Source organism: Uranotaenia lowii, chromosome 3, assembly GCF_029784155.1.
Source record: "Uranotaenia lowii strain MFRU-FL chromosome 3, ASM2978415v1, whole genome shotgun sequence".
In the NCBI taxonomy this organism is placed as follows: Eukaryota; Metazoa; Arthropoda; class Insecta; order Diptera; family Culicidae; genus Uranotaenia; species Uranotaenia lowii.
The window spans coordinates 218,019,294-218,039,299 of record NC_073693.1 but is presented as its reverse complement, the minus strand read 5'-3'; the positions used below and the strand labels follow the sequence as shown (position 1 = coordinate 218,039,299).

The 20,006-nt window shown below is 41.1% G+C and overlaps 2 protein-coding genes across 2 annotated transcripts; both read left to right on the top strand.

The window, feature by feature from the left end:
* On the top strand, positions 1 to 12,748 carry LOC129757866 (cathepsin K-like). Its single transcript, XM_055755218.1, has 3 exons — positions 1 to 94; positions 409 to 566; positions 12,535 to 12,748. Exons 2-3 carry the CDS (start codon positions 469 to 471, stop codon positions 12,731 to 12,733), a joined length of 297 nt encoding a protein of 98 aa, XP_055611193.1. The 5' UTR covers positions 1 to 94; positions 409 to 468; the 3' UTR covers positions 12,734 to 12,748.
* Positions 12,749 to 16,270: 3,522 nt separating this feature from the next.
* Positions 16,271 to 19,735, top strand: LOC129753093 (uncharacterized). The gene is made up of 2 exons (XM_055748894.1): positions 16,271 to 18,800; positions 19,638 to 19,735. The coding sequence occupies exons 1-2, from the start codon at positions 16,271 to 16,273 to the stop codon at positions 19,733 to 19,735; spliced, it is 2,628 nt and encodes an 875-aa protein (XP_055604869.1).
* Positions 19,736 to 20,006: the final 271 nt, after the last annotated feature.

Here is a 20,006-nt window from a genome sequence, read left to right as displayed (position 1 = left end):
CACGTCGAATACTCGTTCTGCCAGGTTGGGTCAGGCCAGCTTTCGAGAGGAAGAAAAAATTAAGGCAACCTCCTACAGAAGCCGGATTCCGAAGGTCGTCTTCCAAAAATTTCGACCCCCGGTGAAATCTCGCAGTGAAGATGAAGTGTTATTTTATTTTTTGAATTACCGCTTTGCGCAAGACGAGACGACTGAACGTCTATTGTCCGAAATCAGTGAAAAAGTTTTATTTTTTTTCCTTTTATCTTTTTTTGTTTATTGCAGATTATTCCGGTGGCTGCTGGATTGGCATTTTTTATGTTCATGATAAATTTAATCGTCATTTTTCGAGAAAAAAAAATTGCCACAACAAAGGTTTTTCGAAAAGAACTGATTTTTTCTTTCTTGCATTTCTGTTTGACTGAATAGCAAGGCAAATGCCACTTCAACCGGGACTATGCGATTGCGAACATTAGCGAGTGGGCCATCATGCCCAAAAACGAGGAAGCGTTGGCGTTTGCCCTCTGGAAGGTCGGACCGATTGCCGTGAGCCTGAATGCTGCCCCGAAGTCGTTCCAGTTGTACAAGTAGGTGAAATTGTTCTGTTAAATGTGCAAAATCAGAAAAAAAATGACAAGTGACTGGGAATCGAGGAATGGGAGTTCGATATGCAAAAATCGGAAGTGCGTTTTAGGAAAATCTGTTTTTGAAGTTCAAACTCAAACTTATGAAAGTTATGAAACTTATGAAAGTTCAAAACAAATTTCAATTTCGAGCTCCAAACTTTATATTGCCGATTTCGAACTACAAACGTTATATTGCTTTTATTATCCTTTACCAACACTGTTGGTGTAAAAATATATTTCGGACAATCTCCAAATTTTTTTAATATTGTTTTTTTATACTTTAGTCACCAGTCTGGGCTAATTTCCAACAAAATTCAAATCAAAGATTCGCCTTCTAAATATCGTTTCCATATGCTGGAATATGATTGTTTTGCATCACGCGTTTGTTAATTTCAAAATTTCATCCATCCAAACATTAATTTTTATGATTTCAGCTAGTAGAATTTTTCGTTGTATTTTTACCCCTAAATGTATGCAGCAACCTAATGCTTTTGCTTTAAAAACATTTTTGACGGAAAAAAATGTAAAATTTTATTAGAATAAAACCAAAAATTATTGCATTTGGTGCTTTATGCCTAATGACATCACAAATACATCAAAAATTATTTCCTACGTTTTCATTTGGTTTTTCATTAAAAACAAAGTTTATTGCAACTTACCCTTACTTTGTTAGTAGGGTGAGAATCGCATGTTTTGTGAATTGAAAATAACTGGTGAAACCAATATTTTTTCTGACAATTTGATGTCCAATCAACCTCAAAAGTTTTACTCACAAGCGGTATGATTATCTGTGGACATAAAGTTTTTAGAAGCCATTGATGTTGAAAAGTGTTACATGATGCCCCAGTTCACGGTTTTCTAGTTTTCTCCTTGAAACGCATTAATGCTCATAAGATACATTGAATTAAACAAAACTCAAACTGATTGAATTTTCGAAAGGTATCTGATAAAAATTCATTAAAATTTTTGAAGGATGCTTAAGTTAAAAATTATATGTAGCGAGTTTCTATAGGAATTTAGGGAGATTTGTTAAAGAAAACGTTTTTTTTTTGGCAAATTATAAGTTTTCCTTAGTTCCTCTCTATGATTTTTATACCAAAAGTTGAGTTTGGAAAGTTAATATCCTGAAATTCCTTAGTCTCGCCAAAGGAGAAACTTCCGTTTATAAAGGGTTCCAACTCTCACTTATAGAAAAGGTTCTCGTCGGACTTGGAGATGTCTCTAACTTATACAGATCTCTTCTCTAGAATGCGTTTATCTAGGTTCGTCTGAAGATTGAACTTGATTCAGCCGGGCGTTCTACCAATACAAACTAGTGAATTTTTGTAACGTAATCCATAGTCGAAGCCCCTGGTTTGTTTTAAAAAAAAACTTGAAATTCGGAAGACCGATTTTTGGCGGTCGTCATACAAATCCAAAAGAAGTAGTACACTAGATCATTTCATGAACGATTGCCCTTTTTAGACGTCAAACAAAAAACAAAAAGGATGTAGTATTTTTGTAATTTTTGTTAGTTATGACTTTTTTATAATTTTAATCAGTTTTCCCTTTTTTCGCGATCTTCGAATTTTTAATAATTTTTACCATTTTCGTCAATTCGTAGTCATTTTTTTCATTGATGTTACTCCTGATTTTTGTGCTATTTTTGTAATTTGTGTTTTTTTTGTAATTTGGAAATTTTAGTTTTTTTGTTATTTTTTAAATTATTGTAATTTTTGTAGTTTTTTTTTTAATTTTTGTTACTTTTGTTAGATTTGCATTTTTTGTAGTTTTTGTAATTTTTGTAATTTATATAATTTTTATAATTTTTATAATTTTTATAATTTTTGTAATTTTTGTAATTTTTGTAATTTTTGTAATTTTTGTAATTTTTGTAATTTTTGTAATTTTTGTAATTTTTGTAATTTTTGTAATTTTTGTAATTTTTGTACACCCCCCACAATCACACACAATCATTAGTCATCGAGCATTTGCTGCTAAACTGAATGAAATTCTTTCATATTATATTTTTTAGTTTATCGATAGTATCATCAAAATGCATTAAAAATATTATGTGTGCGCTTGATAACAGAAAATTGCTGTTTGAATAATTTTTATCATACGTTAACTATTACCTCTTGAACTATCGCACAAATTTCCAATGTTATAAGGTTGACACCTTAAACCGTTAAGCCCCTTATGCGGGTATCTAAAAAAAATCCAACGAAATAAATAGGTCTGATATAAGCTCAAAGGACGAGTTAACATTTTATAAATGAAACAGAGCGAATAAAACGCGAAATTTAAATAATATTTGCAAAATTAAATTGACCCATAATTGTTACAGCATCTACCAAATTTCACACAAACATGGGTCACTTTTTGCTAGCAAAGCAAAACATTTCTTGGTTGCTATAGCTCTACCAAAATGCCCCTTGAATTTATACTATCAAAGAATGCCCCTGAATGTTTGGCAGAAACATGATGATTTCCATGTTGATTTTCGGGTGTTGCCATGGACTTCTATGTGACTCATAATTGTGAGCAATTTGACTAATAATTGTTACGGTCTTCAATATTGACCCATAATTGTGGTTTTGAAAAACGTTGACTATTTCGGTAAATTATGTTATTTTCAAACAAGATTTCAATGAAAAACATATTTGAACTCAAAGAGGAAGCATTTAATGACTGAAATTCATGCAATGCTTGAAATTTGGTCTACCTAACACCCGAATGAACAAACATTTTGTGGTGGGAGTATACGTTAAGTGACTAATGATTGCGGGGGGGACTGTAATTTTTTTTATTTATTTTTTTTTAATATGGACCTTTTTTGACATTCGGGTCTTTCAAATTGTGTTACAATATGTTGCTAAATTTTATCATACAATTGGATGAATTTCAAATATTCAATCACTTTTTTCGCCATTTCACTATCGTCAGCTAGTGCTTCTCGAAGGTTTCCTGGCACTCCATGGTTTTCCCTTTGTTCGTCTAGTTGAGAGCAGGTTACGAAGATATGCTTTACTGTAAGAATTTCGTTACACCTTGGACATAGTGAGCGATCAACTCTGTCTAAGAGGTACGCGTGAATAAGCTGAGTATGTCCAATCCGCAGGCGGGCTAAAATTACGTCATTTCTCCGATTCCCCGAGAACACTAACTTGTAAGGTAAAACAGTGTTTTTAACTTCTCGCAGTTTGTTGTTTAGGTTCCTGTGCCACTGTGCCTGCCATGTGTTTGTGATTTGTGTCTTGACGATTTTTTGCACTTCCTTGAAGTCTACGGTTTCTTGGTCCTCCTGTGGTAGTTCCAAGGCATTTTAGCTTCAAAGTCAGCTCTTTTATTTCCCGGGATTCCGATATCACTGGGAACCCAGCAAAACACGATTTCTGCCCCTGTTTGAACGATCTGATTATACATGTTTTGTATACAATCCTTCCACTTAGAGCTTATCTTACACTTTTCAAGGTTTGATATCACACTCATTGAGTCGGTGCATAGTAGATAAGCACGAGGTCTTTGCTGGTCGGCTATCCATGCTAATGCATGTTTAACTGCTTCACTTTCGGCTGTATATATGCTACATATATTGTTTAAGCGTTTTCGAAACACAATCTCTTCGCTGACTACTCCATATCCACACCTGGAATTAGCTCGCCGGACTGTGTACAGTATAGTTCGCTGATCTAGCAATGTTTTCAAACTAGGTATTCCTGTTTCTGCTTGAAGGCTTGCAACTGGGCTCGATCTGAATGCTCCAACAATCTCTTGGAGTCCTGCATTGTGCACCACTTCCAAATATTGGAGATTTCTTTTGTCAATGCCTGACAAAATTGGAGCTGCATACAACAGTTTTTCCAGAACAGTGGCTCTATAGAGTTTTATAAGAGTGTTCCGGTCGCCTCCCCATGTTCTAGCAGCTATGCTCCGGATAAATAGGATTCTCTGTTGGCATGCTGCTTTGACTTCTTCGGTATGAGCTCTAAACTTCAAATGTTGGTCTAAAATGACTCCCAAACATTTAGGGGATAATTGGCGGGCACATTTATACCGTTCAACTTCAGCTTGCTTGGATTCGACGGTTTTCTCTTACGAGGCATTCGAAAGACAACAGTAGCACTTTTTGAAGCAGGTATTTTAAATCCTGTATTTGTTTCCCAGGACTCCAGCTGATCGAAGGCAATTTGAAGTTTATTTTCTGTGTCCTCTGCATTTTCGCCTATCGCTATCAGTATCACATCATCAGCATATATGAGGCACCGGATATTCGGCGGAATGTAGTTCGTCAAAGTTTTGATCGCAATTAAGAACATTGTCACGCTTAGTACCGAACCTTGGCATAGCCCGGTGTCCATCGTCTTGAAGGTGGACATTTTCCGTTGGTGGTTACTTGGAAAGCTCAGCATTTTTCCCCCGACGTTGTTGTTTGCCAACTGCTCTAAACAAAGCCTACGCCACGTTGTGTCGTACGCTTTGCTGACATCAAGAAAAGCCGTTTGTGCCACCTTGTTTTCGTTGAGCGCACCTAGAACAATTTCTTCAAAGGTGCAGAGATGGTCTGCTGTGCTTCTCCCCTTTCGAAAAGCAAATTGGTGATGATATAAAAGTCTTCTTGTTTCGAGAAGATGGACTAAACGATTGTTGATCATTCTTTCGAAGACTTTTCCCATGCAGCTGTTAAGGTAAATTGGTCGATAATTTAAAGGATCTGCTCGTCGCCCTTTTCCCTTGTAGATGGGAACAACAAAAGATTTTGTCCACTCTGCCGGGTAAACTAATTCCTCCCACAGCCGGTTATATGTAGGTCTCGAGGAGCAAGATTTTTCCATCTAGGGGAAGGTGAGTGATCATTGCATAGTGTATGCTATCCGGTCCCGGTGAGGAGCCTTTAAGCACAGAGAACAGACATACAAGCTAGCCCACGAAAGTTGTGTAAAAATCCCAACACCCTTTTTTAACCAATTTTTGTCTTTTGGCTGGGCCACCAGATGTCTCCAAACACACCAAAGAGAACTGTCAAAACAAAGCTGACTAAGATTCAGTCAGTTTTCTATAGGTCGTATGTGCTGCTTAGCATGCTTCAAGAAAATCGCTGTTGAAGTTTCGTTCGAAACTTGATGAACGAACGTTCACCATGTTGCATGAAAAAAAAAATCATAAAAGTTAGATAGATATTATCATTTTCCTTCAAATTTGTTAGAAATACATAGTTTTAAACAGCTGGATGCTAAAGTGATATGTGAAAGTAACCTGCTTTGAAATGCCTAGAATCAATACTGCTGGGAAAGACTGATCGTCAAGAATGTTCTTGCATTTGACTGGACATAGGTGATGCATTTTCTTACACAAATTACTGTTCCAGAAGTGCGAAAACTTAAACCGAAGCTATTAATTATCTTAACTGTCATAGTAGTGCAAAAATAAAGAAAGTGAAATTTCGCCCAGTGAAAAGTAACTCTGATTTCATTTATTTAGCAATACATTAAAGCCGTCCATTTTACTGAGACATTGGATTCATTTTTTGTGAGTTCATATACGATTACGCCTTTTTGAAAACTGGGCACTTTAAAGTTGATTTGTAACTTTTGAACGGCGCAATAGATGGCACTGTTTGTAGTCAATTTCTAACGTATTTTTTGGGTGATAGCATTTGAAATTTTACCCACTTTTTTGACGATTTTTTATTCGAGGTTGTACGTCTGTTCTCTGTGCTTTAAGTCCATCTAACGCCTCGTCCAGCTCGTACATGCTGTATTTCTGGTTGTGTGGTCCTGAATCCTCGGGGATGAGTAGCGAGTTGGATTCAACTTGCTGTTTGTGAGCCAGAAATGTATCGCTATATGCTCTTGTGCTGGACACTTTTTGGAAAGCGTTTCCCAACATCTCGCAGATAGTTGCGGGGTCAGAAGTCGATCTTCCTTCGAATTCGATCGCGTTGATTTCATTTTGCCGTTTTTTCCCTGTATTTTTTGGTAATTACCCCACATTTCTTTCAGTGGAGTCTGCGATGAAAAATTTCCGGCAAGCTCTTCCCAACTTTGACGTTTCAACTGCCTCAGAGCTTTTCTTCTTTTTTCACAAGATCTGCGATTTCCGCATTCCACCATGGTACACACTTTTTTCCTATAAATCCTTTCGTTTTAGGGATGGTAAGTTCAGCCTGTTGACAAAATGGATTTTGTCAATTTTTCTACTTGACGTTCGGAGTTGGCATCTCTGGTGAAGCTGAGTACATTTTGATACTGTTCCCAGTCGGCTTCTTCGACTTTCCATCTTAGTCGATTAGCGCGTGGGTGTATCGTTCCAGGAAAACTTATGCAGAGTGATATGTGGTCACTACTGTAAGCATCTGGTAACATACATAGATCCAGATGTCCGGCTAGTTCATTCGAGCATAAAGCTAGATCAATGGAAGAAAAACTACCATGCCTTTGATCGACGTAAGTTGGATCATCACTGTTGAGCACGACCAGACTGTTTTCTTCTACAAATTCGGCAACCATTTGGCCACGTGCGTTAAAGTGATTTGAACCTCACAGAGGATGGTGGGCGTTGAAGTCCCCAACCAACAGAAGAGGCTTCGGGATCTGATTTAGCAAAGTAGAAATTTGGCTGTTGGTGATGTTTTCTCTCGGTGGCAAATATATGTTGACGATGATCTCGTTAAACGGTGGTCCTACTTTAACAGCTACAGCTTCGAAAGGAGTTTCGAGTTCGATTTCTTCGCTTTCGATATTTTCTCTGACCGCTATAATGACTCCTCCTGCTGCTCGAGTCCCGGTGACTCGTGGTCGATGGAAAATTTGGTATCCAGAAATACGTGGACAATTTTGCGAATGGCACATTGTTTCTTGCAGGCAGATGACGCGTGGCAATTGTTCCTGAATGAGGATGTCTAGTTCTGCCTTCTTGGGTCGCAATCCTTGGATATTCCAGGAGATAACATTTGGTTGGGTGTTTAGTATTGATGGTATATTGGTTCTGGCAGGGCGATTAGTTTGCTGACTATGAACAAATTGTGGTGTAGTTTCCACGTTCCAGCTTCCTTCTTCATCTTCCCCTATTGCTAGGGCTATGTTTGAATCAGTTCCGTTAGAGTTTCCTAGGGAGTTGCGTCGGTCGATGCCATCTATTTCAGTCTCGTCCATATCAATTATTCCAAAGCCATGTCCGTTGTCGAGTGCCGTTCCATTTTGATTCAGATTACTTTTAGCTTTGTTGGCCATTTCTATTTCTTGGAGGTCGACCTCTTCGTTTTACGCTTTCGGTTTCGGTTTGGCTGTCTTCGATTTCAGAGGTTTCCATGCTTTGACTGAGCGGTAGAGAATTTTTCGAACTTAATCTTTGTTTTTTCGACGTTGGAGTGTCACCGGTTGAAGCTGTTTTTCATTGAACACAGGATGTCGATCGTTCAGGTTCTGATTCCATCTCTTTATCAGATTCACTTTCGGAAATCTTCAAACTCTCTTCATCGACCTTAAGTTTGGCTTTAAGCTCGAAAAATTCTTTAGCGATTTTTCTTAGCTTCTGGACTTCTAATCGAAGCTTCTCAACGTTTTCATTTTCATTCACACAGGGTCTTGCGTTTCCTTTCAATGCTGCGTTTTCTTCAAGCAATTTAGCGATCTGTGAAACTTTTTCGTGATCTTTTCTGAATTGTTCGAGTCTTTGCTGAGCTCCACAAACATTAGCGTAAGAGTTTTCCGCGTGCTTCTTGGCGGACTCTTTCCTAGCCTCTCCAAAAGTCATTCCACACACCTTGATTTTTACAATCTCTTCCTCTTTTTTATATAGAGGACATTTTCGTGAGATTGGAGCATGTTTCCTTGACAATTTTTGCAGCAAGGATCCTCTTTACACTGTTCTTCCTCCTCTAAATCGTGTGATTTGGAACAGTTTCGGCAAGTTAATTCGTTGTTGCATTTGTCTTTTTTGTGCCCATAAGAACAACATCGATAGCATACTAGTGGGGAGGGATAGAATAAGGGTATATACGGACGATAGTATTGGCGACAAATTGGCCTCAGCCATAACCTAAAATTTTGATTTGCTGGCGGCCTCACCTGTGATGCTGGGTGCGTTAAAAAAATCATTTTTTGCTTATTTTAAACTAATAATAATATTTTTGAACTAATCAAATTTTTAAACTATCAACAGCTAAACGTTTGAATCCATTGCGGGGCGTCTCTAAATGGATGAAGATAAGATCTTTTGCTAATGAATTGTCCAGGTGAATTCGAAACATCTGAAATATGTTACTGTATAATAAGTACTGCTTGGTAGATTAAAAAAAGAGTTGTTTATAACTTCTAAACGAATGCAGAATCATTCACTGTTACAAACAAGTAAACTAATGAAAGTCCCGTATATGTTGACTTTGAAAATAATCGCCTACGTGCTCCGATTATTTTGAACATTTCCACATAGTTCGCTACATCGTTTAAGTGTGCGATACAGACAGTTGTTATTTCGTTCAGATAAATGATGCGTTTAATTTCACATTCGAGTAGCTATCTACGGGAAAGTTGCAAATTCTAAGTACTCCTGAAATGGTTTTTCAATAACAAAGCAATTAAAAAAATTTGATAAGTTTCCAAATATCAATGCACTTGGCACCCCTGAACACCCGAAAAAATCGAAACACGAACATCTGTGTATCGTTTCCACAGGGCGAATTTGTCGATATTTGTACAGGAAACTTGCGTTTATCGTGCGCCCTTCTCAAAAATCGATTCGGTTTTCCTATGGTTTGAGGTTATGGCTGAGGCCTCCTGCTAAGGTGGTGTTCGTGTTGAACTGTCAATATATCCTGATAGACGGGTTCTGCAGTTTATTATACCCACTCTTATTTCTTTCGGAATAACTGTTCCAGAAATATTTAAAACCACCGTTGGAGTGTTTACTCGTTTCTTGTTTTACATCCGTGTAATACGACGAACTTTCAAAACTCCTTGCCCTTGCAGTTCTGTTTCTAGCTCTTTTTCAGTTAGTTCGATGGCTTCTTTGCAGCTTATCACACAACGACTAACGTTAAAAACAGGATGGGGAGTGACCACGATTTTCGTACCATCAATAAGCTCCTTCATTGGCATCATTTTTTGAGGCTAGTTTAGCGCTACGGGTTTTGATGGCGTACTTGGAGCCATTGTCTTCTGTTTAGGCGGCTTTAATTTTTCCAGTTGACTGGTCGATCGATTTACTGACGAGAAAAGGATTTTTCGGTAGTTGTTGTTCATCAGCAGGACGTAGAGATAAAATCATGAGCTTGCCGAATGTACCAAGTCTATCCATATATTCGGGGAGCGTTCTATCGTTTTATCAGGTGGATCCCCGGTTGTAAAGTCTGCTTCATTTAATATTGGAACACAAACAATTGCGTGTAGTTCAGTCATTTATTAACGAATTCATAATTTGTTTTTCATACAAATGTAGCATTTTCTTTACTCTTTCATAAAAAAAAATTAAAAAAATTATTCATTGCTGTTTCGAAGAAATTCTCGTACTTTTCCCGTAATACGGCACATTAGGCGGCGCACACCCTTTTCGTCCACCGTTTTGGCGATTTGATTCCACCAGTTCTTCATTTGAGTCATGTTCCTAACAAGTTTTCCCTTTGCCTTAAGCCTCCGCTTCGTGATTGCCCAGTATTTCTCTATCGGCCGGAACTGGGGGCAGTTTGGGGGGTTGAGGTCCTTCGGTATTACGCTGACCCCGTTCGTTGCGTACCATTCCATAACCGTTTTGCTGTAATGGCATCTTGCGAGGTCCGGCCAAAACATTACTGGACGGACGTGGGCACGAATAAACGACAGAATCCGTTTCTGTAGGCACTCTTTTTTGTAGACTTCTGATGTCATTGTCTTGTCAGTGAGAAAGACTTTGGTTTTCTGTCCACAACTGCATATCCCCAGCCAAATCATGTACTTGCGGGCGAATTTATCCGCAAACACGAACTTAAATTTTGCAGGTACATCCTCCCGAGCCGTCGCCAAATAAAATTTTTGACCTGGGATTTGCCCAAAGTCCGCCTTCACGTAGGTCTCATCGTCCATCAGAATACATCCGTCGAACTTGGTCAGCACTTGGTCGTACAGCTTTCGAGCACGGATTCTGGCCACATTGTTCTGCTTCAGCGTCCGATTTGGCTGTTTGCTGGCTCGGAATGACCTTATTCCTTCCCGGAGACGAATTCGTCGCACCGTACTGTGAGCGGCCTGGAACTTTTTGGCCAAATCGCGGTCTGAAAGATTGGGATTCCTCTTGACGGCCTTGATGACTTTCCCACGCAGTTTCCGGTCAACAGTTCCACTCCGACGCTTCGAATGCGGCTTCCGAGCCGTCGTCAATGTTTCCTTGTACTGCTTGATAACACGCCATACGGTATTTCTGGGCATTTTAAGCTGTTTAGCTAGCTTCGATGCCGACAACAATGAATTTTCAAGAAAACTGTGCACAATTTGATCTCTCCGTTCGGCTTCCATGGCGGTTGTTTACAAAATGCTATCGTTTGGTGTTATGACATAAATACATGGTGAAAGGTAATGAATTTCCCGACACGTGGGTGAAAAAAGTTTCCAAATCCGTCCACTAGGAGCGCCACAATGAGCAAAAGAATTTGTTCCAATATTAAATGAAGCAGACTTTAGTTACCCCCGTGAGGGAACTGATTGCAGCCATGACGGCTGCGGGGCTAGAAGGAGCTTTTTAGGGCCTCAGTACAAAGTTATTTCTCGACAAATGGGCCAAATGAGGATCAATGTGTTATCACCGAAGTGAGTAACGTCTACCCTTTTACCTTAGCTACCTTCGGTTCACCCAAGGGTTAAAGGTCCAGGTGACCGGTAATGCGTTTCCGCCGGAGCGGGTAACGACTACGCTTTAACCTCTATAAACACTACTTCGGCCAAGCGTTCAAGGTACAACCTGAAGTAGGGACGTTTTAACCTTTTTCCAATGGAACTTGCCCAAGACGTCCAAAGGTGCAAGCAAGTTCGGAATACAGAAGACGAAATGCAGGTATTTGAAAGAGCCATAAGGTATGCAATCCAATTGGTGTTTGAAGCTTCTACTACTCGGCAGCAGGTGTCTCGCCGTCAATAAAGAGGCACTGCTATTGGTGAAGCTGTTTCTCTCGCAACTAGGAGGCTGAGAAAGCCAAGCAAACTTAGCTTGCACACAATGTTGCACGCAGCTGCTACCTAGTTGGCTTGTGGTGAATCCAGAAAACAACAACACTGCACTGCACCAGCAACGGCGAACAATATCGTCTATTATTGTCTTTAACCAATGCACTTTGCAAATAACTTTCACTTCCCGACGACTCTGGATGTTCCGTTATACGCGTCTGGCGGAAAACCAGTTGAAACGAAAATGATTTTCACTCGGAATTTCGATTTGAAGCGCGGACCAATGTCACTACTTTGTAAACTGTACCATAGATTGGTTCAGAATGTTGTAATTTTTGTAAATTTTGTTATTTTTGTTAATTTTGTAATTTTTGTAATTTTTGTAATTTTTGTAATTTTTATAATCATTGTAATTTTTGTAATTTTTGTAATTTTTGTAATTTTAGCAATTTTAGCATTTTTTGTAATTCTTGTAGTTTTTGTTATTTTTTTTAATTTTTGTAATTTTTATAAGTTAAGTAATTTATGTTTTTGGTTAAAGTACATTATAAGCCTCACAAAGCCAAGGGGGTATAAGTGCAAAAATGGTCGAATTTGAGACTAGTTTCTGAGTACAGAAACCAAAAGGTTGAATTAGTTTCAATTTGGACATCCAAAATTGGGATCCAAACTACGAGAGAATTCTGAATCTCTATGCATGGTTTCGTTTTTTGAGTTTGAACCCTAGCAGTTCTTAAGCGTAACTTAGCTGTAGATCACGATTATCATATATCCTGATGCTGATGCGATTTCCCAATCGTCTTCCCTTCCACCCGCAGATCCGGCATCTACGACGACGAAGCGTCCTGCGACAACTCGAAGGTGAACCACGCGATGCTGCTGCTCGGCTACACGCCCAAGTACTGGATCCTGAAAAATTGGTGGGGCGGTTGGGGCGAGGATGGCTACATGAGGCTGGCACGTGGGCGCAATCTGTGCGGCATTTCGAACTACGCGGCCTACGTTACGATCAAATGAGGACCTAATAAAACTACCGCTGGTTTTCTGACTAACTGCCCAGATGATCGAGCTTTCGTCACTAATTACTCGGCTAAGATAGTGCCCTGGTCTAGTGGCACTTGCTAATGATCGGCCCAGGGGTGTCTGTCATTACGGCTAGGGTAATTATGATGTTCTTCGGAGCTCCGCTGGATTGGACTTAGTCGTTTGTTGTTGTTGTTGTTACTGATGTCGTTGTCATTAGTCTGGTGTTGTTCCAACAATGTTGTCAATGATCCACTTTTTATGTTGCCACTTGGTAGTTCGTTACGATTGTGGCCGTCTGTGGCTAATTGCTTGCCAAACGATTCGGTAAGTATTATTGGATGCAGTCATTCAAGAGTCCATCAAAAACCGGGCATACACCCATTTCCTCCAAGAGCGTGTGCGCGAAACGTAATGAAAAATTTTCTGCGTGATTAATACCTGTCGTATTTAAGAAATTAAGTTGACATGATATACCTACCAGGTTGCGACGAGAGTGCGGAGCGATATCGAAAAACGTGACTCCGACATAATTGTGAACGAAAATTACGGAACACGGGAGAGCGTTTCCGAAAATTGCTTTTTTTTTGCATCGGTGTAACATCTACAGAAAGTTATGTTTTGCATCGACTCTTTATAAATGGGTTTTTTCTTTCAATTCTCAATCCGTCTACATGCATCTAAAAAGTATTTTATTTTATACATAAGTTGGCTAGAGCATGAGAAGTAAGATAACCTTAGATCACCGTTATAATAAATAGCTGATCCCATACGAACTCCGTTTCGCAACTTAGAATATGTCATGAACAGTTTGTATGAAAGTCAATTGCCAAGCATTTTCCACGTGGAACATGTCATGAACTTCCCAATTCATTTTTAAGTAATAATTGCAAAAATATTGGACGATCACTTTTTCTGTCGTCTGCTAGCAAGTTTGAAATCAGGAATCAATTAATCGTGCCGAAAAACCCAGTGCATAAATTTCGACTCACAATTATCCCAAAAAGATAAACCCTTTTCGGTGGCCTCTTATAAATCGATTGCCCTTCCCTCAAAACTACCGTGTGTAAATTTTCATCCCAATCCGATGTATATTAACAAAGATATTGCAAAAATATGGAAAGGTTAATATGGACGACACCCTTTGCCGGCCCTTTTCACTGAATTTAATACCTGAAATCGATTGCTCGTCCCTCAAAACTCTCGTGTACCAATTTTCCTCTGAATCCTATGTATAAAAACGACAAAATCGCTTTAACAGTGAATAGTTAATTTGGACGACCCCTTTGACCGACCCCTGATGTTAATTTGGATAAGTGAAATCATTTGTTATTTCCCTAATAACTCCTATGTGCAAATTTATCTCCCAATCCGATGTATAAAAACGTCAATATCACTAAGATACTGAAAAGTTGTATAGTAACGTCAATATCGCAAAAACAGCGAACAGTTTATATGGACGACCCCTTTTGCTGACCCCTTACACAAAATTTGACAACCAGAATCCAGAACACGCTGTTGGAAGCAGGCAATTTGTTCCGTTACGTTAAAATTTCCGGACCACATCCGGAAATAGATGACTCGGAGATTTCAAAGGAACTTGGAAAATACGGGACAACACATAGTTTTAGGCAAAGTAGTCCAAACTTTTTCTTAACAAACGAAGTTTACCGACACCGAAGCAACATCAAAATACTTCAACAAATACTAGGAGAAGGAGCGACCAAAACAAAAACTAAGGTAAAAACATCTAACGAAGACATAGAAAACACAAAAAATAGAAAGAAAAATAACACAGCTTTCAACAGCTATTTTCAACACACCCGCACTGCTAACCAGAGAACAGACGTTAAAACTTGAATGCAATCTTTGCTTCAATCTTGGATATTCTCCAGAAGTCCAACTATAAGAAAACTATTCAGAAAACCAACAATAGACATAGTACCGTCGAAACAAGATTTATACAAAACTCTACCGCATAAATTTATCCCTATAAAATTATATTTCTGGTGAGAATTCAAATTTAAATTCAAATCACATGACACCTTTTCATAGTTTCAACGATATTACTTACAGTGAAAGTATAGTGACGAAGAAATCTAAACAGTACGCTTTTACAAAAGCAGAAACAACGATGAATTTTTGTAAGTAGATTAAGACATAATGATCGATACTAAAGCGATCAGGAATTTTAATTGATTTCTGTTTGTAATGTGTCCTTTTTATGTTCACTTGACACTTTAATCAATTTGTTCGCAAACACCATTACTTGTGTATGTACCCTAGCATAAGATGTACTCTCTCGCAGCATAAAAAACTTTCGCCGAGAGAGACTCAGACAATAGTTTAGGTTAGCCATTTTTAAGTTAGAATAGATCATAGAGTTGAATTGAACGCACGGGTTTTACTTCGTTCCTAATAAACCGATAGAATAAGTCCAACCAAGCGACTTAATTACATTTAAAGTTTATCCGAAATTGGGATAATTAAGTGGTGGCTAAGCGCAGTCGAATCGCGCAGTGGTACTCCGTACAAACACCGAAAGTGTGAACAAATTTCTTCCCCCATCGGGTGAATCAGCTGCTGTGTGTTAAGTGTAGGCGACTTACCCGGATTCCTGCTGTTGGTGGATGCCGTCGACTGGAGACGGAAAGAAATTCCCCGAAATCCGAACCCCCCATCGGCCGAGCCCGAACATTTGGTCCTTCGAAGCCGGATTCGAGGACATCATCTCATCAGGACCGGCAGAGGAACTGGAAATTCGCCATCTTCTGGAGCGCCATTTCACCTGTGGTTTGTAGTGAAAAGCCACATCAAGGTAGGCCAATAGTGATATACTCACCGTGGATACTTTATACTGGCCCATTATTCACTTGGTCATCGAATATCAGCACAAATTTTACGCTGCAAACGTAAGCAAGCAGCAGCAATTACAATCAAATGTGGTGATTGATTTGTGGAATCAAAACAAACGACAAGATTACACTGGTCGACAAAATTTTGCAGTTTTACACTGTCACGCAAAAGTTTAGAAACAAGTAAAAATTAAATAACTTTTTTTACGAAATTGCATTTTGTGACTAAAAGTCAGTTCTACGGCGAATTGCAAGTGCATTTAGGGTGGTGCACTTTACAGTGTCGGTCAAAATTATATCGGCACTTACAAATTTGAAAGTTTTTGAAAAAATTGGAATTCACTTCCAGTGGTCACTGAGACACTGTGAAGCATTATAGCGAGACCCATAGAGGCAAGTGGCCAGACAACAGTACCGTACAAAAGTATAGCGACACTGGTGGAAATTTGGAAAATTTCAAAATCGTTTTACCTGTTAATTTTGAGGCGATTGTAGCATTGCTGGGTGGCGTTTATACAAGTTGCTGACTACAGTACCGTCCAAAAAGATAGCAGCTCGAATAAAATAAGAATATTTTGGAGATTTTTATTTACAAATCGCATCCGAAAAGTCAATCGTTGGTGGCATTTACGGTCTTTATTGGTACAATTACGTGTGATTTGAGTGGTGTTGAGTGATGGCTAGCAAGGCGGAGAAAAAGTTAGCAGCGGACCTTCTAACGAGACGACGAGCGTGTGCCGAACGAGATGTGGTGGAGAAGTTCGTAGCGGATTTCACCTATGAACGGGATTGTTGTCAGGTTGCGGTACGTTTAGAGGCGCTCAACAAGTGCAACGAACTCTTCTTGAACGTGCAGAACGACATCGAGATGGGTGACAGCGAAGAACGGTTCGAGACACATCTGGAGTTCCGGGCGGATTTCGAGGATCGATTTTGCAGAGCGAAAGGTTTTTTGCTGTCTAAACTGGAAAACAGGGAGCATCTTCTGAGTTCGACGATCATGCACGCATCGACTTCTCATAGCATGTCTTCCAGTTTTCATCATCGGTTGCCGAAAATCGATCTACCGAAGTTTAGCGGGGATGAATCGCGATGGATATCATTCCGCGACAATTTCATTTCGATGATTCACTGCAACGAGGACATACCGATTGTCAACAAGCTGCAGTACCTGTTACAGTCGCTTGAAGGAGAAGCCAAGAAACCGTTCGAGTCGGTGGATATCCAAGCCGATAATTATTCGTCGACGTGGGACGCGCTTAAGAAGCGTTACGATAACAAGCGATTCCTCAGAAAGGAGCTGTTTCGAGGCCTGTTCAACCTTCCACCGATCCAGTATGAGTCAGCCCAAGACCTCAACACACTGGTTGATGATTTCCAGCGACACGTTAAGGCTCTGGGGAAGTTAGGCGAACCGATCGAGCATTGGGACACTCCGCTCATCTTCATCCTGTCAAACAAGTTGGATCCGGCGACGATTCGTGCATGGGAGCAAGATACTCGACAGAAGGACGAGGTGAAATACGACGAGCTCATCGAGTTTCTCATCCACCAGGTCCGGATGTTGACATCCGTGGACAGCGATCTCCAACATCGTTCCTCAGTGCCCTCCGTTTCCAAGGTGGCCGGACAAATCCCGAAGAAACCAGTTCCCATCCGATCTGTCGTGAACACAGCTACTTCCGAAACTCAATCCATCACTTCGCCATGCCACTGTTGCCTGAGACAACATCCATTGCACCAATGTCCAGCATTTCAGCACCTGTCAAGCTCCCAACGGCGAGAGCTTGTGACACAGCACAGCCTTTGCTGGAATTGCTTTCGCGCGAACCGCCAGGCAAGATCCTGTAAATCAAAGTTCCTGTGTAGGATTTGCCAAGCGAAGCACCATACTATGTTGCACGACTCAGCAGCACCACCGAATGAGTTCTCACCCGAGAGATCACATCTCACACAAGTGAACCCAGGTTTTAGCGGTTCAGTAAACCCACCAGCGATAAATCTATCCGTGCATTCAAATTCGACGGTTCTATTGGAGACAGTTGCGCTGTTAGTTGTCGACCGATACGGCAGAAAGATTCCAGCACGAGCTCTTCTAGATTCCGCAGCAATGTCCAACTTTATCACCAGGAAGCTGGCGAACGAACTCGCCACCCAACAAACTCCCGTGGACATCGCAGTTGCCGGAATTGGAGAGTCAGTCAAACGCATCAGAAAAAGGTTAGCTGCCAAAATCGTATCCAGGAACAGCGACTTCTCCACCACACTCGATTTCCTCGTCATGAAGAAGCCAACCTCCCATCTTCCCACATCCCCGATCGATACAACTGCCTGGAAAATGCCACAGGTTCCATTGGCGGATCCTCAGTTCAACGTTCCAGCAACAATCGACATGATCATCGGTGGAGAATGTTACCACGAGTTTCACACAGGCGTACGCCACTCTCTTGGTGATAATTCTCCGTTTTTGGTGGACACCCTCTTTGGCTGGACAGTTTCTGGCAAAGTGGATTCCAGCTCCACCACCGCACCGCGAGCGTGCTTCCTCTCCACCGTTGATCAAACCCGAGAAACGATTCCTGGGGAGTTCCGGCCAATGGACACCACCGATGGGAGCCAAAGGATGGACGTTGAACCCTCCACCACTCAAATCCACGACGAAGGATACGTTGCCTGTCATTCCCGGCCCAATAATCCAAAAACCACCCTTGGAGATTCTCGCACGAAGACCACACACCAAAACTCCACCAGAGATACAAGCCACAAGATACCTGAAAACACCACCCAACCCAGAAATATGCACAACAGCGATCCTGTTGAGGACGAACCACACTGCTATCTGCCACATCACCCGATGCTCAAGGAAGCCAGCAAAACCACCAATGTACGCGTGGTATTCAACGCATCCTATGAGCCCAATTCAGGGTACGCGCTCAACGATATGCTGCTCGTCGGTCCCGTCGCTCAACACAGCCTGCTGTCCAGTACTCCTCTAAGCGCATCCAAGGTCATCGATGAAGGAGAAGGCGCTGCCTGTGGATCCTGCTGCAACGTTGTCCCTTTGGCCAAGCAGCCCTCTGTTACCGTTATGGAGTACTGTGCACCTGTTCTGCCAACAGCACCGTTCCGGATACCCCAACGCTCAAAGTCGCCACCGCATCGTTGGAGAACTGTCGCTGCTAAACGTGCAACTGCTATCCAGATTGGTACAGACGAGCCCAGTTGGAGACTCATTCCGGGAGTGCACAATGCAGTCAGCGAATTCTCCAGAAACCTACAGCCGTCCGACTTACCTGCATGGTGTTACGATCCGTCGTTGCAAAAATACCGGCCCTGTTCTGTCCCCTTGCGACCACTAGATCACCTTGCACAGCTTCATCCAGGTCGAGATGGAGTCGTTCCGGTTTTAGGACTAGAGACAGCCCAGCGAGATGGTTGTCAAAACCACCGACGCACACAGGGACACTATAGATCTAAAACGAACAGTTTCGGCAGAAAACTGTTTTGATCGCCTTTTTCATGTTTTACCCCTGTGTGCGACGACCAGAAAAGGCTACAAAGACCGGTAGAGCACGCCGAACGTGCTCAACGCTCTAATGGAGCGCTAAAAGGTGATTAGCGTTCCTATCATTTCATCCATATCGTTCGATCTACCGGGTCTTTGTTGCTTCCAGATCCTTAGACGTCTTTTCATTCCTCATCATCATCGAGATCCTTCTACAAAGACCGGCAGAGCACGCCGAATGTGACTCACTGCGCATGTCGAGCGCTAATAGGTGATTAGCGTTCCAAATTGTCACATTTTCTCGTTCGATCTACCGGTTCTTTGTTGATTGCAGATCCTATCTTACCATTACCCTACATCATCACTACATCGTCACCACGTATTCATCGCCGTTTACCAAGCCACAACGCAGAATCTTCTAAGACCGGTAGAGCACGCCGAACGTTGCTCAACGCGCTAACGGAGCGCTAATAGGTGATTAGCGTTCCTATCATTTTTCTCCTATCGTTCCATCTACCGGGTCTTTTGTCGATTCCAGATCACCAACTATCGTACATCGTCGCAGCATCTCATGGGCCACCATCGAGAACGGCCAACAACATCGGTATCAACAGCAGAGTCTTCAAAGATCGGTAGAGCACGCCGAACGTTGCTCAACGCGCTTAAAGGGCGCTAACAGGTGATTAGCGTTCCTATAACCTTATCCTCCGTTGTTCGTTCTACCGGGTCTCTTGTCGTTCACAGATTCTGCACCAGTTCCGATGTTGCGACGAAGTTCTTCGATGTGCGACGTGTCAACCGTATCTTCTGGTCCAACCGAATGAGTTCTCGCCGAGTGATCACCCGGATCCCATTATCGATCACTAGCTCCGACGCTGAGACGAAGCAGTTTCCACGATGAGCAACA